Source organism: the organism of the source record quoted next, unplaced genomic scaffold (genome assembly GCF_019419815.1).
Source record: "Pyrus x bretschneideri cultivar Hongxiangsu unplaced genomic scaffold, Pyrus_bretschneideri_v1 Contig5, whole genome shotgun sequence".
NCBI lineage: Eukaryota > Viridiplantae > Streptophyta > Magnoliopsida > Rosales > Rosaceae > Pyrus > Pyrus x bretschneideri.
Genome location: NW_025999787.1, coordinates 9,471,432 through 9,488,376, shown reverse-complemented (window position 1 = coordinate 9,488,376; position 16,945 = coordinate 9,471,432). Strand labels below are relative to the sequence as shown.

Here is a 16,945-nt window from a genome sequence, read left to right as displayed (position 1 = left end):
CTGCTTCACGTTTTCAACTTTTTTTTTTTCATCCAAAACTGTGAAAATAAGTTGTTTTTAAGTATTTACCAAACACCTTTTTGAGCTTAGTTTTTTTTTTTATACCCACTTTTTATAAAAGTATCTTAGTACCAAACTGGTACTTTATGTGTTCCTCAGTCTCAGATCTGTCAACACTAACCTATTGTGGCAGATTTGCACCGTTGATTCTTGTGTAATGTGTTTGTTTTATAATGCTTGTGGGGGATTTACTATGTTTGTTTACTGTGCTTTATTACTCTCTCCAAATCGAAGATTTGGTCGCTAAAAAAAAGCACCAAATTCGACTCCCATTAATAATTAAAAAAAAAATTCAAAGAATATACCCATTTTCATGGATTGTTTTCCACTCCCAAAACCATAGATTGGACGAGTTCGTGTCAAAAACACTAGAAAAAAGGTAAATAGACTATTATATACTCAATAAAAACGATGAAAACCATTATAGTGTTGAATACTAAACACATCAATTGTCATATCATGTAATGAAAAATTACAAACAAGGTACACATCTTAAAAAACAAACAAGGAAACTGAAAACTAAACAAATGCCGGCAATGAGGTTGTTCTACACGACGGGACCAATAATAACATATAATTTAAAGATATAAAATGTATTAGCATTGCCGTCCTTGGTTCTTCATACTTGGCACTTCACAAACTGACAGCGGCCTAATACATGAAGAAACTCCACTACAAGATGTTTGGACACAATAATGTTTTTGTCTCATTGTTTATTTTATGACACAAGTAAATTGGCTTATAGGTACATACAAAGAGCAGGGAAGGTTGGGTGTTGCTCAAGGTACCCTTCCAGTGTGAAGCAAGCAGAGCTCAAGTGGGCTGAGAAAGGGCCGAGAAGAAGCGTCGGCAACAGGGGCTACGGCCGGAGCTCGATGATATCGCCTAGATCAAAAAGCCCGATGACGCCGATGACTCCGAGGACCCCAAACAGAGGCCATGCTAGTGGCCCAAATTCTTTTGTCGTGAATAGTTCATCCTATTCCCCTTATTCACCAAGCCATCGCCACCACCTTCCTTTCTAGGAGTTTGGATGGAGACCGCAATTTATCCAACAATCTCAGTTTTCTTTTGGTCACTGAGTTATTTCCCATACATTATTCTTCCAATGGTTTATTACTATGGATTTTGCTTAATTAATTCATTATACGTGTATCTTCATTTTGCGTTGACATTTATAGAAATCATATATTCCATAGCCTAGAACCACCGGCCATGAGATATGCAACGAGATAAGCAATCAAAAGGATAAAATCTCTTTTTTTTGGCCAAACAATAGAAGAATTAGGGGAGGGGGATTTCAAAAGTAAGATTTTAAGTGTAATGGTAAACGCTCTTAACTACTTGAGCTACAAATCCTTTGCATGTAACACTAGATCTCTAGGTTTATACATAAGTATCATTGATCAGATGCGCAAGTTACAAAACCCTAACAACGGATACAAAAAAGATATAGCAAATAAACCTACAGTATTTCGGTCAAGAACAAGTGAAAATAAGATATATATAGCTATGGAAAATAATTATGTTAATTAATCCACGCCGAATTTTTATTTATAATGCATTAATAGTTCCATGATTTTCATTTGAAGAACAAGCAATTCAAGTGCAAAACCAAAATCATCAACAACCAAAGCATGAGGCACAAACAAGCCTTTGTACTAACTAAAGCTTTCTTGGTTTGATCTTCATTGGGAGACCCATGGATGGATATGGCCCAGGGTTACGAGTTATTGCTTCCTCAGGGTGCAGCTGTGACCACTCAAACTTTGTCACCAAGTTGTGGATGACAATGAGTAATTCTATTTTGGCAAACTCATTCCCTATGCAAGTGTGGAGACCTCCTCCAAATGGAAGATAAGTAAATGGAGGGATTGGTTTCGATGGGTTCTCAAACCGTGATGGATCAAACTCTCTGGGATTATCAAATACATCTTTGTTCATGTGAGTTCCATGTGCCATCCAAAGCACCTGCAGCAGGCATATGATATGATTAAGCAATAAACCCTACTTATTTAAATGTTTCTTAGATGCTAATTAGAGTTCGAGAATTTGGAGATTTTTTTTCACTAAGTATCAACAAAAAACCAATCATGCTTCACAAAGGAGACCACTACATGTGAAAGACAATTGGCACGTCCGGAGTGCATGGCAAAGGGAAAATATTTGGGTTAACAATGGGGGTATAATCAACCTGTTTTAACATGGGTGTATAGTCAATTTATATATTAGAGAGTAACAAACAAAACACGTGTTATAACATATGCACATGTGGACTATTGTACCAAGTGATGGAGTAATATTGTCACAACGAAGAATTACTTGTGCGATAAGGGAATAGTATGAAGCTAATGATTAAAGAAAATTTTACCAGCCACCCTTTGGGAATGTCATAGCCATCATATTGAGTGTCTTTAACTGTTGTCCGAAAGCTACCAAACACAGGAGGTACCATCCTCATCAACTCTTGTGCAACTCTCCATGTGTATTTCATATTGTGTATCTCAGACCATGTTAGTCCATCTTCTGCTTCTTCATCCCTCTTCCTTAAAATGTCCATTTGTTCTACCAAGCAATGAAATTTAATACAAATATATAAGAAGTGTGAGAAGTTTGCCATAATTAATTAAGCTGCTAAGCAAAAAAATGAAATAGCACTATATTTAGTACCCTCTAAAACTTTTTTGTAGATTTCAGAGTCTCTGGACAGCTTCCATATCATTAGGCTCAGAAGGATGGCTGAAGTGTCATGACTAGCTATGATTAAGGTGACATAATTATCTATAATCATATCATCAGAAAGTGGTTTTTGGTTTTCATCTCTTAGGGTTAGTAAGCAAGTGAACAGATCGCTTGTAGGGCTCAACTTCCCCTTTGAAAGCTCCTCCCTTTTTTGCTCAAGTATTGGCAAAATACGACTTACAATCCTTGATCTGGCTCTTAGACCTTTCCAGAAAACTGTGCCTGGAAAATTGAAGGGAATCGTCGCAATTGCTTTGAAGGCTATGGAGAGATCATCAGACAAAGCCTCAGTCGTGTGCTCATCCTTGATGCCGGTAAGGATGTTGGATGCTAATTCAAATGTGAGCTTCTTCATGGTGGCGACTCCTTTTATGGTGTCTTTGTTCTTTGTTTCTCTAAGCAATATGTTCTTGATTAATTCATCCATAGGTTTGATGTTTTTCTGAAGAATTTCAGGCTTTAAGATGCTCATCATTGCTCCCTTTACCATTTTGTACCTACACTACAACAAACATAAATTACCTCTTCATATTGAACCACAAATGTAATAAGGATCATATGCAAATTAAGGGCCGTGTTACATTGTCGGACATTATTAGACTGTCAACCTTGGTCATAGATCGTAACATACAAATTTAGGGATATGTTCCAACACTAGGCATCTAACAAGCCATGTTATTAGACTATTAATTTCGGTCATTGAATATAAACAAATTAGAGGTGATGCTCCATTACTATCTGACATGTTATGTTATTAGATTGTGAAACCTCGTTCACCTATGGTTACTAGACTGTAAAATCTTGGCTATATGACAAAATGACGTTCTAATGCAAAACTTTTGTCAAGTTATGTTTTTAACCATGAATTTCGATCATGCCTTAAAACGAAAACTTACATAACTTATGATTTAGATTGACAATCGAATAACATAACGTGTCACAAGAAATCATTTCAGTACAAGTTGGATGGGACTTATTTATTACCTTGATCCTGTAAGTTCAAATATATTTTCTTTTCCAGCAATGCTTGCAAGGGCGAGCGGTTGCTTGGTGGCAAGAACATCATCTCTACCACCAAGAACAAACTTGTTACCTGCTTGACCAGTAACAACGACAGTTGGTGAACCCATCAAGGAGGTTTTGAAAACTGGGCCATGTTTTGAAACTCTTTCTTCGAACCACTGAGGGCCTCGGTTTTGCTTCTGTGCTCGGCGGAAGCTCAGGGACTCTCCTAGCAAAGGGTACCCTAGAGACCCTCCTGGGAGATTTTTGGTCTGACCTTTAAACAGAAGTAATTTTGAAACGAAGAAAGCTATTATCAAAGTGATCGCAATTACTACCATGAAAGCCATATGTTTGTAGTAACTTTGTACGATGTTATGCAGACTGACGAAAAGTAACAAGATATTTATGCTCAAATTAAAATGGAAGACATTTAATTTAAAATTGTAAGAAATTAAAAGTATATGAGGATGACGGATTGAAAGGAGTGGAAAATATTAATTAGAAGTATTAAAGGATAGGATTAAGAAGAGGATATCTGAGGTGCAAAATAAGTGGCCGCAATTGAAGATAAGATGACAAAAAATCGGTTAAGATGATTTGGATACGTAAATCGAAGATCTTCAGATACTCTAGTTAGAAGATACGACTATGAGACGGAGACTTAGGGCAAAAGGGTAGAGGAAGATCTAGTAAAACTTTGGAAGAGACTATAAGAAAAGATATGGAGTATTTGGAGCTAACGGAAGATTTGGCGGAAAATCTAGCGCAGTAGCGTTTTAGGATTTATACAACCAACCCCCATTTAGTGGGATAAGACTTAGTTTTTGTTGTTGCAGAAGTATGAAGAGCTCTTAAGTGGGTTAATTAATGGGAAAATTAGAATCCCCTACAGTTTTTATATATTATTTAAATTAAACATCTGTGCCTTTTTAAAATTTGATTAAAGTGCTTTGACCAATAACCATCACAAGCTAAATTACATGTCATTATTATATTTTTTAAATTAAAATAATTTTTGAATTTATCATTTAGTTGCATGATGCACTTTTTCTTATTTAGTGGAGATATTAGTAATCAAACTATATTTTCTCTTATTTCATATATGTTTTTTCGATCACAGTTTTTTTTTTTCTCAAATAGTTGGTGATCAACATAAAAGCTCAATGTAATTTTTTCAATTTTTTTGTGATTTTTTTATTTTTTTTTGCTGTTTTTTTAAGTATAGTTGTTGACAAATTATTATTAATACATTACGTACATATTATCTGCAGGTACGTTTGAATTTACAAAAATCATTAATTGGTACGTTTATTTGTAATTTTGGTACGTTTGATTTGATACATATTGTTAATATTGGTACATTATTTTTATTTTGGTACGTTTTATTTTGTACACATTGTGTATTTGTACGTTTATATTATTCTCAATCCTATTTTCTCTTAATGCACTAAAAGAAAAACTTATTTCGGTACATTTGATTTTGTGGGATTTAAAAATATCTTAAACTATTTTGGAAAGAAAATATCTTAAATTGTAGATAATTATTGCTAAGTTGTAGCATTATTGTGAAAATAAATTGAATCTAACCAATTTTTTTTTTTTTTTTAACAATTATTTCTAACGGAGGAGAGTGTAATTAAAAAGATAGATTATAGGAAATTTGTTACAATATAATGTGCATATAGCGCCAAAATTATGACAAATAAAAGTTTAATCAAATTACTAAAATGTATGGATGTTTGATTTAAAATTTTAAAACTGAGGCGCCTATATCAAAAGATCCCTTAATTAATTAAGTTATCTTACATTCTTGATCCAAAAAGAAAATGCCTAATGACTACACTTTAATATTTCAGCATCCATAATCATGGATTCTTTCTAAGCAAAATATAGTGTTAAGTGATGTAATTAGTTGATTACATAAAGTCATGATTTGTGCACACTTATTATGTGAATTATTCTTACTAAGAAATGCTAATAAGGAGCCTCTTTATGGATTTTCTACAATTTCATGTTTTTGACACAATATTTTATAATGTTTGCATGAGAATTGTTAAATCATGAGGTGACAGAGAGTTCATGAAAAATCCAACTTTTAAAAGAGTCTTTTTAGCATATTTTTTTATCACCTTAATTGTTACATCATGTGGTTGTAGCATTACTAGTTGTGAGTAGTGGTGAAAATATTACTTACATGCTACATACTCAGCCATGAAAATGTAACAAAATAAGATTAAAAATAAATGAAGGACAACAATTATGTTTACTTTTATAATATTAAAGGACAAATAATAGCTGTAGTACATGCAGTTTAGTATAATCGGGGACTAACAGTGAAATAAATTAAGAAATGCAATTTGGTTTGTGGTCCTTGGTGATGTCACAATTAACACATAGATAATGGCAAAAAACAATAAGAACCTCCACAATTGTCAATTACTAGATGTCTTAGTAGTTCGTACAATAATTCTTTTATTTTATTGAATAACAATTATCCTTTCGTTATACTAATTTGCTCAGCAATGTGGGCTATGTATTACGAAAGTTTAAATGCTACACAAGATACTTTAGAATTGAAGAATCACACGAAAAGCAAGATACACAAAGAGAATTATTGTGCAAATACCGTAAGAGTACGCAAATTCAAAGTGGGCCGATAAAGAGACCCATTTGATTGGTAACATGTTTACTTTTGCAGTACCATGATGTCGTAGGTTCAATCTATATCCTAACCAATTTTCCATTGCTTTATAAAATTTTAGCTTTTTAGTTAAAATAATATATGAGATTTTCAATTTTTTACTTTGATTTTTGAGATTAAAAATCGATAGAAGTAACCCCTAAAATTATCCACTGTTAATTATTTTGATCATTTTGTGAAATATCCGTTAAATTGAAGAGCCATCGGTCTAATAAGATGAGTTAATTTGGCAAAAATACCCTCAATTTAATAGAGATTTTTCATAGAATGATCAAAATGATTGACGGTGGATAATCTCAGGGACCACTTCTATCAATTTTAAATCTCAAAAATCAATGTAAGGAATTATACCAATCTCACGGACCATGAAATAAAAAGCTTAATATGAAGTACATGAGATACAAATAGAAATGATAAATTCTTTGCATAAGGCATAAACAAGGCCTTCTAAACAGTAATTAAGGCTTCTTGGTGTGATCTTGATTGGGAGACCAATGGATGGACATGGCGTCAGTTGCCTAGTTATTGGTTCATCAGGATACACCTGTGACCACACAAACATTGTCACCAAGTTGTGGACGATAGTAAGCACTTATACTCTTGCAAACTCATTCCCTATGCAATTGTGGAGGCCTCCTCCAAATGAAATATAAGCATGGGGAGGGTTGGTTTGGATGGGTTCTCAAACCTTGATGGATCAAACTCTGTAGGCTTGTCAAATATCTCTTTGTTCATATGAGTTCCATGGGCTAACACCTGCAAAACTCAATTCACATGTTAAGTCTCATCATCCAGAGTTGATTTGATCTCTTTTAAAAATGCTAGTCATGTTTTAAAATATGTTCAATCTAAACTTGCACTCCTAACATTTTTGGGTTTTCTGAATAGAAACTCCTGGTTACACGGCATTAAACTAATCCGAAATTTACTAATTAGCTTTATTTACATTTTTCTTAGAAAAAAAGACTATAAGGTATATTAGTACGGTAACTTGACGAAAGACGTTGATCTTCTTAATATTACTCTTTTCCGTATGTCTCTACGAAAGATTTGACATTACTTTTTTTTTTTAACCTTCGACATTGTGTTTCTTGCGAACGAAGGAAGAAAGAACACAAAACAAAAGAACTCAAAAAAACCAAAACAAAAACAAAAACCCAACAGAAAATAGAGTGAATAATTCCTGGTGACACAAAGTGGAGCGAAACACGTGGGAGGGAGGGACAAACAAACCCACAACGTCCACAAAAACCACCCGGCCAATGAAGCAAGATCCCCCCCTCCAACAATCCAACCCTAATCCTGATTTCTTCACCTTCAATTCCAATCCCATTACCAATCCCAAATCTAATCCAATCCCGCCGCTTCCTAGAAGCGTTGGCATTGACGGCAATGCCAATGCTTCGGGATTAGCAGCCGCCGCCACGTCATCGTCTTCAACCTCGTTCACCACGTCCACATCGCTGAGCTTGGCGTCAATGCTGGGCAATTCCGCCTCCCCTTTCATCCGGGAAGACGCGGACGGGTCCCACCACCACCACAATCACGGTGTGAGCCACAGGAAGGCCCACTCCGAGGTGAGCTTTCGGCTGCCGGAGGACATGATGGATCTGCCCGCCGCGGCGGCTGATCCGTTCAACGGAGGATCGTCGACGGCGAGTCTAGAGGAGATGGGATCGGAGGAGGACCTGTTCTCCACGTACATTGACCTGGACAAGCTCGGTGGGTCCAATAATTCCTCGGATCAGAATAGTGGCGGCAATGATGGGCCTGATGGTGGGGCTAATGGTGGGCCCAATGGCAATGCCGGTGGCGGTGAGGAAGGAGGAGGAGGAGAGAAGAGGCCGTCCAGGCACCGGTATAGCAGCTCGGTAGATGGGTCGTCGACGTCGACCGGCTTGTTCGGGGAGGTCATGGAGGCCAAGAAAGCTATGCCTCCTGATAAGCTCGCAGAGCTCTGGGCCCTTGATCCCAAGCGTGCCAAAAGGTCTGTGTTTTGTTCTTTTTTTATTTCGGGGTTACTTTATTTTCCTGCTTTCTGTTTGGTTGCTGAGAAAATGTGGAATGTGAGAAGGAATCCTAATTGGGGTTTTTGGTATATGGAAATCACGAACTTATAAATGCTGAATTTGGAAATGAAATAGAATTCAAGAAACTGCAAATTAGAAACTGTTTATGCTGTTATTAATTACCATTAGCATAAAAACATAGTAGTAACTGATGTTGCCACAAACCAGCTATTTTCCTGATCAAAGGCTCTGCCTTTGTTAGAATTCACCACTAGAGGTAGGTTGTTTCTTGGTTTTCAAGACATTCCCTTTCAATTGAGATCGAGTGTTAATTAATATCAAACTGCATGAAGGTTGTATTTGGAGAATAAGAAGTGATAAAATTTGGAAAAGCATGAATCTGTTGAACCGAAGACTCGTGGTGGCAAACAAGACTTGTGTGCCTACGAACTTCTTGAACTCTATTTGTTTCCAGTTTGGGGGTTTTCGGGATCCTCACATTTTGGTTGTCATATATAGGATACTGGCAAATCGGCAGTCTGCTGCTCGCTCAAAAGAAAGGAAGTCCCGCTATATACAAGAACTTGAGCGCAAAGTTAAGACCCTTCAAACAGAAGCCACGACTCTTTCTGCTCAACTTACATTATTCCAGGTTTGTGTTGGTGTATTTTAGCAGTTTTCTCGTTGTACTGTACGTGCACAACTTTTTTGACAACACTGCCCTAATATCAAACATGAAATCTTTGTTTGGACTTTTTTTGTGATCCAACATTGCTAATCACTCTTATGTGCTTCTAAATTGATCAATGACACGTAGTACGGAAAAAGGCATTCATCAAAACAATGGATACTTGGAGCAAGTGCTTTATCATAACTTCTTTAATTCATCCTCTGCTGCAATGTTCAGTTATTATCCTTCATCTGGTTCTGAACTATGTTGTCTTCTGCACGCTTCATACGTATTCACACAAATTTTAGTTAATTGGTTAAAGATTATGACCTTTTTGTTTCTTGTCACACACAGAGGGACACCACAGGTCTGAGTACTGAAAACACAGAACTTAAACTTCGGTTACAATCTATGGAGCAACAAGCTCAGTCGCGCGACGGTGAGCAACATGCCAACTGTTTTCATATTTTATGCTTGAAATCTTTCTTATTTCTTAATCATATCAGAAGAAAACGGTCCATTTAATCCAAAAGGTACTTATTTTGTTTGAAATATTCCATGCAGCATTAAACGAAGCTCTAAAGAAGGAGGTTGAGAGGCTCAAGATTGCCACAGGGGAGATGATGAGCCCTTCTGAATCATTCAACTTGGGAATGCACCAGATGCCATACAACCATCCATCAGCTTATTTTCCACTTCAACAACAACCAGGACCGGCTAGTCACCAGACCATGCAGTTGCGACAATTCAATCATTCCCAGTCTTGTATGCCTACCCAACATCTGCATCAGTCAAATTCTCATACTCGTCTTTCAGATATGTTGCAGAATGGCCCTGTCAGTCAGTTACAGGGACTCGACATTGGTAGTAAAGGAGCACCAGTCGTGAATTCTGAAGGCCCCTCTCTTTCTGCTAGTGAAAAAAGTTCCCCCTTTTGACACACAAACTGGCTGCCGAGCTGCTCACCTGCTAACTTGTCCATTGCACACGCTGTCTGGTAGATTTGTTCATAGATTGATATCCGATCGTTTAGAGAGCCCACTCCATATTTATTTCATTATTTATTAGATCTGTGTCAAGCATTCATTCTTCATTGTTTATTCTTAGGGCTATTCCCCAAAACGGGGAAGCACCCTTTTCATCAGTCTGCTCGACGCGGAAATTTTGTGTATGGGGAGTGCTGTAAATTCTGGGAATGGAAGGTCATTGCCATGGGCATGGAGATGCTACCAATTCATGAAAGCATTCTCTTCCTTTGTATCATGTTTTTATGTAATACCTTGCAACTTTGTGTACTACTGCAACATGTTTCTTTTCCTTTCTTCTGTATTCATACTTCACCCAAAATCCTAGGATTAAAGGGAATGGAATATAAGATTTACTCTTCTTCTCACCTCACTAGTAATTTTCACATACGCAAGATCGACGGATTTACTTATCTAATGTTTCCTTTGTTTTTACTTATTAGAGTTTGATGCACCATGCTGGGTATTTTGGATAAATTTCAAGGATATGATACAAGAATTTAACTAACATCATAGAGAAATTGTTCGTACATACTACGCGTTATATGTACGAACAATTTGGAGCTTTTATAAAGGAGGATTTTTTTTATATTATTAGTAGATTATAATTTGGATTACTTGCAATTCATATAAAATATGATCCAACCCTTTCAAATTAAGTTCCACAAAAGCATTGTGCTTGGAAGAATGGTCTTCCCGGAAGCTTTATTGTTTATCTTCCAATCTTCCCATGGATTCAGTTTACCCTGAAAAGAATTGCACCCATATTTACAATTAGTATGCTATTGCTTTTGTTTATTAATTATCAAATGCCTCCTAAACTATCACGAAAATATCACTTTACTCCCCGTTTTTGTCCCTTGAACTTTCATTTTGCGTCTTACATTGCCCCATTTCATCAGTTCCAACAAGTGAATTATTAACTTTCTTTTTACATGGGCTTTGGCAAAATATGACCTTGGGGATTAATCCACGTAGGCACCATGCAAGAAAAAGTTAACGATTCCAACAATGAATGTGAGACGCATAATGAAAGTTCACGAGATCAAGGTGATAGAGTTACAAAAGTACATGATAAATTATGGCGATGGTCCAAACGGTATTTTGATAATAACGTCATACTTTGGTGATATGTTCACAGAAAGTTAGAATTATAGAGGAGGCTGAGACTTATGCAGAGCAATTAGTGGAGGGGTAAACTTTGTAGGGACAAAGAGAGTCACAAACATCACAAAGAGTGTTAATCCGGTCAAAATTAATCCCGGGGATTCTTGCAGCTCCTTCCTGAATGCAACTGCAAGCAATTCTCCGGTCCATCGTCGTCTTTTTTGCAGCATTCAGCCCTTTTATGCCTTTACAGCAATCTGGAGGCACTGTGCCTCCAAACACTCCAAAGGGTATACATGAAGTGAGCAAAACTACCACTTCACCACAAGGTATGGTGGCATTAGTGACAGAAGGAGCTGTCACCAATAAGAATACTATTGCCATGATGACCGAAAACCTGGGCATTGTTAGCTGCTACGTTTGGGTTTGGGCGGTACTACACTTGTATATGGGGCTATATATAAACTGTGATGTTGTGAACAGCTCGTGCATTCTTGTCATATTATTTCGTGTTCTTAATAGAAAATAGTCAATCAAAATCTCATCTTGTGTTAAATGACTCAACACTAACTTATAGTTCAAAATCTCATCACGTGTCGAATGACTAACTCAACTTGTTTATAGTACTGGTGTTGTATCATCTTCGTGTTGGTGTCAAGCTATTAATGGTCATCCAAACCCTCCTAACTCCGTGTCTAGTTTAAGTAGGCGTTACATGTCCCTAAAATTGTCACCCTATTGGAAATTAAGCATATTAAACTATATGTTGACAAGGGGGGTTACAAATCAAATAGGGTTTGCTTGTCTGTTACCTATGAAGGTCATGGGGCTGCTGCTGGAAAATTTCAAATTTCCTTGAACCGATGGCTCAAGGAAAATATCGGAAGGAAAATTCAAAGCGTCTTGAGCCTTCTTGTGGAAAGGGCTCCGTGAGAGACAATATTCGTTGTAGAAATGCCAAAACAGTGGAACATCAGATTTATGATCAGCATGTGTGCCAATCAATCATATTACTCGGATAAGCTCAATAAAGCCAATGACAGAAGATTCTTGAATGTGACCGGAGATATATCCTCCTCTTTTTGTCTATCGCATCACATAATTGTACACTAGAATCTCCCGTCAATTGTGCATGTTTCAACTAGGTTTTGAATTTTCCATGCCAAATTTGATCCAAGATTCATGGCGCCACCGATGCAAGGTTCCACTTTCTGCACTGTACAACTGATTGATCGTTTGTTCTTTCTTTTTGACTTGTTTGATTAAACTGTGTTCTAACTTCTAAAGCATTTCGTATTGAAGTTCTTAATGTTGGAATTCGACCTACGTACGTAGATTTGAGAGACTTTCTTTCCGATGCACTGAAAACTGCAATGTTCTTCCGATTTTGTACTCAAGTTGCACCTTGTAAGAAAAATCTCACTTACAAATACCAATAAACTATAATGTTAAATAGCCAACGAATTAAAACTTTGAATTCCAAACATTAGCTTGTAGTTTGTTGAATTATAAGTCTTAATTAAGTACCTTTATTATCAACAACAGCATCACTGTGTACATCAAAACTAAGGACGACCAAATCGTTGTTAATTTACTAGAATTATTTATAGAAACCTTTTTTCGTACTCGTCCATGTATATTTAAATGCCAAGAAATGGGGCCTCCATCGGCGAAGGTATATCCCGGCAACAATGGCAGAACGGCAAGTAGAGTCCCCGGACTTTCTTTCTGATGCATCTCCCTACATGTCCACAATTAATTATGCACTGAACATTGCAATCATTTTCCGATTTTGTGCCCGGATCGCATCTTTTTTCCCACATAGATATCACCGCAACAAAATTTTTGTTCAGCAGCTACATCTTGGAAAGCTGAAAAACGTCAATATAACAATGTTAGTTTTTACCAATCTCATAGAAAAATGGTTTTTCACACAACCCTTCGCTCTCCCTTTGCATGCGCCAGTTCTTTTTTCTCTCCATTAATTCTTCTTCGATAATTCAAGTCAAATCCACAAATAAAAAGAGCATGCGTAAAGAGAATTATGCAAAAATCACTTCCTTATCAAATAAATACATGCATGAAAATGAAAAATATAGCACGCTTGTCTTAGAAAAATAAAAAAACTTACATGAAACCAATTGAAGATTATTTATTAGCTAAGCATTGTTCTGTAAAATGAAAAACAGTTTGATACAAATGATTGATGTCATAACGGATTCGCTTATGCCTCCGAAGGATGGATAATGTCCGAATTCTTCTTAAATTAATTTAATATAGACTATCGCTTCTACTAAAAAAAAGCTTATATAACATATTTGACTAAATAATTATAGGCTGATCAAATAATAAAACAGACCTGTGCGTAAAAAGCAGATGACAATAAAGAAAAGCAACAACTCTCTTGCTATGGCTATCTTTTAAACTTTAGCAGATTTATTTGGATTTTTTTTCCCAACAGCTATGGCATAACATATATAGTGATAGTCATGTAGTTAGAGAGCTTTTAATTGGATTCCTTTCTATAAAGAATGTGCACGTAAATTCAAAGGCCATTTAATTTAGAGTTTAATTTTGATACAATTTATTTAGAGGGAAATCTTTTTACACTTGATTTTGAGGTAAATTAGTTGAACGTTATTAAACACTTTTGAAATTAGGATAGGCCAAATGCAATGAAGAATGTTGGTGCATATCTACAAAGTCAATGACCGTTTGATTCAGAGGTAAGTCCATGTATAGTCCTTCAACCGTCTTCAAATCTTTTGCACTTATTTTGTGTGTGATTTTTCGACGATCGATTTAAAGTTTTGACACATGTCTAATCACTTAACCTCACTTAATCATTGTTAAACGAATACTAGTGCTATACTAGAAATCAAACATCTTTGTGACCCTCCTCACTCGAGTTCTTCGAGACTCTCCACCTCCTTTTTCCCTTAGGATCTCACCTAACTATTGACAAAAAGAAATAAATAAATAAAAGAATGATAGAAAATAAAGAAAAGAACATCTATATCCAAGATTCACGTTCGATATTCCAATTAATCTGAGCTCGAAATTATACAAATTCAGAATATATATCTTAGTATTTTCTTTGTTTGTATAATGATAAATATGAAGTAAACAAACCTGTGCATAAAGCATAGGAAATGATAAAGAAAAGCAACAGCTCTCGTGCTCTGCTCATCTTTAAAACTCAGCAAATTTCTTTCTGGGTATTTCATATAACCAGCCAGGGCTTAATAGCATATATATGTGGTGATGTAGTTGGATGCAACGTTAATTAAATTTCCATTTATGAAGAATGGTGTATATCTCGGAAGTCAATTCCCATTTGATTTAGAGGTGAATCTGTTGAAGGTTAATGAGCATTTTTTATTAGTTAGGATATGCAACAAGGATTATATTTTCTTTTCAGTTATGGCGCGGTCAACACTCAACAATGAATTTGTTGGTGGCTCTTTAATCATTTTGCTAATACAAAAATCATCATAAAACCTGTTTTCATAATATTTTCCATGCACCATAAGATTCTCGATACTCATGCATGACGTTCTGGAGATGAGGCTAAGGGAACTATGTTCTAAGCATTCAATTTCGGTTTTGTACAAAAACACTCAACAAAAAATACTTTTTGGATCTAATAAATGGTAAGATTACTTTCAAATTCATAAAAACATTTATCTTATTGCGCGACTAAGATATTCTGTAAATTTAACAATTTCATTTCTCAGTTGACAAAAAAAGAATAACAATTTTATTTCTCACAAAAACTATTAAACTATGATCGAGTAATCATCCATAGTTTTCAATTGCGGAATGCAAAGTTCCAATGTCTGCACTGTACTTGAGTTAACTGTTTAGTTCTTTCCTTTTGACTTGTTTGATTGAATTGAGTTCTTTAGCATTTCTTATTGAAATTCTCTATTTGGACATGCATGCATGCTCCAAGATTCAAAATATGTACATTTGAAGTGTCAATTTTTAATAGCGGGAATTGTTATCACCATTTCACAGGCAGAAACACGTTACAATGTTTGAGCATACATACATGCTTCAAGATTCAAAATATGTACATTTGAAGTGTCAACTTAAATATCGAAAATTATTATTAGCATTGATGAGTCAATATTATAATATATATTTTATCCTATTCTTAGTATTAATTTATTGGTTATTATGTATGAATTTTGATACTTTGATTTATATTTTTAACGTAGGATGTTCGACTTCCTCTGGAGCAAAAAGTAGCCAAACGGATGAATTTTAGAGTGATTTCAATTGGAGGATATTCGTGATTCTGTTGAATTGATCATATCAAAGTTTCATAATTTTCTACCAAGCGGTTTATATATGGCGATAAAATAAAGGAGCAACGCAGTGCTGTCAATTTTACGTTTTGGGATTCTTTGGGCTTTTTGGCGTCCAAGATGATGTCTTTTGGGTTCGAGACCTTCTGCAATTATGTTCAGGACAACTCAAGCTATAATTCTAGCCATTTAGGCCTGTTTTGGAGCTCTGAAGATCCAGAAATGTGGCTGTTTTGAGACTATGCAGATTTTGGGCGAATTTTACTAGTCAATTTAGGATTATATTTCCTAATTTATTTTAATTTATTTGGTTTCCTAGTTTTATTCTAAGACCTTTTCTAGGTACGATTTTATTTTCTAGTAGTATAAATAAGGCTTTTTAGCCATTAGGGTTTTTTTGGTAGAGAAGACAGGGGAGAGGAGAAAACGCAAGCACACTTTAGAGAGCTTTTGGATTCAAGTTTATTTTCAAGTTGTTTTCTATCCTTGTTTTTAATAATATTTCGTTGTATGATTGCTAGTAACTAAATTTCGTTTGCTAGGGTGAGGCCACAAGCCTTAGCAAAAATATGTAGTTCTTTTTCAATTTGCTTATGATATTATGCATATATGCAGGTTTGAATTATTAATCACCGGTTTAGACTCTCTATTTGTCTTAACACTTAGAAACCATTAGGATATTTAGAAAAGTAATTTGATGCAATTTTGGTCAGAGGTCGGTCCCTAAAATTGACTAAGGCTTCTTGTGATTAATATGTGCAAGTTCACTTAGGATGAATACTACGTCTTAAGGGTTGTATGATTTTTCAAAAGGTTTTACAAAGCTTAATGAGTCATGCATGTTTAGATTTGATCTGAATACCACATACGGGTTGCATGTTTGATATACGCTCTATGTTGGGGGTCCAAGTAGGCATATATTAGGAAAACCTTACCTTCAAGGTATGTATGTGTAATTCATAAGTAATTGGAAGAACTACATAAAATTATTAAGGTAACGGCAGAACCCTAGGCTTTTACAATTTAATTTTCAAAAGCCGTTTTCTTTTAGTTTACTTTATTTTGTCACTTTATTTAATTATTTTCTATTAAATTCGTTTTTATTATTTAAACCAAAAAAATCACCTTTTTTTATTTTAATTAATTAATTAAGATTTGATTTGATACAAATTATTCATTCAATCTCTGAGGAGAATGACCTTGCTAGAGCCAACTATACTACAATTACCTTATACTTTTGCAAGTATTTAAAATGTTTTTTATTCCTACTTTTGCAGGTGGTCAAATTTCTATTAAGCATTTCACAAGCAGAA

The 16,945-nt window shown here is 35.4% G+C and overlaps 2 protein-coding genes across 2 annotated transcripts; one reads left to right on the top strand and one right to left on the bottom strand.

The window, feature by feature from the left end:
* Positions 1-1,725: 1,725 nt before the first annotated feature.
* On the bottom strand, positions 1,726-4,154 carry LOC103949079 (taxadiene 5-alpha hydroxylase-like). The gene is made up of 4 exons (XM_018647909.2): positions 3,787-4,154; positions 2,731-3,299; positions 2,432-2,625; positions 1,726-2,031 (listed from the first exon to the last, which is right to left on the bottom strand). Exons 1-4 carry the CDS (start codon positions 4,152-4,154, stop codon positions 1,726-1,728), a joined length of 1,437 nt encoding a protein of 478 aa, XP_018503425.2.
* Positions 4,155-7,661: 3,507 nt separating this feature from the next.
* Positions 7,662-10,580, top strand: LOC103945971 (transcription factor RF2b). The gene is made up of 4 exons (XM_009356573.3): positions 7,662-8,495; positions 9,037-9,169; positions 9,542-9,626; positions 9,752-10,580. The coding sequence occupies exons 1-4, from the start codon at positions 7,771-7,773 to the stop codon at positions 10,123-10,125; spliced, it is 1,317 nt and encodes a 438-aa protein (XP_009354848.2). The 5' UTR covers positions 7,662-7,770; the 3' UTR covers positions 10,126-10,580.
* The last annotated feature ends 6,365 nt before the right edge of the window (positions 10,581-16,945 follow it).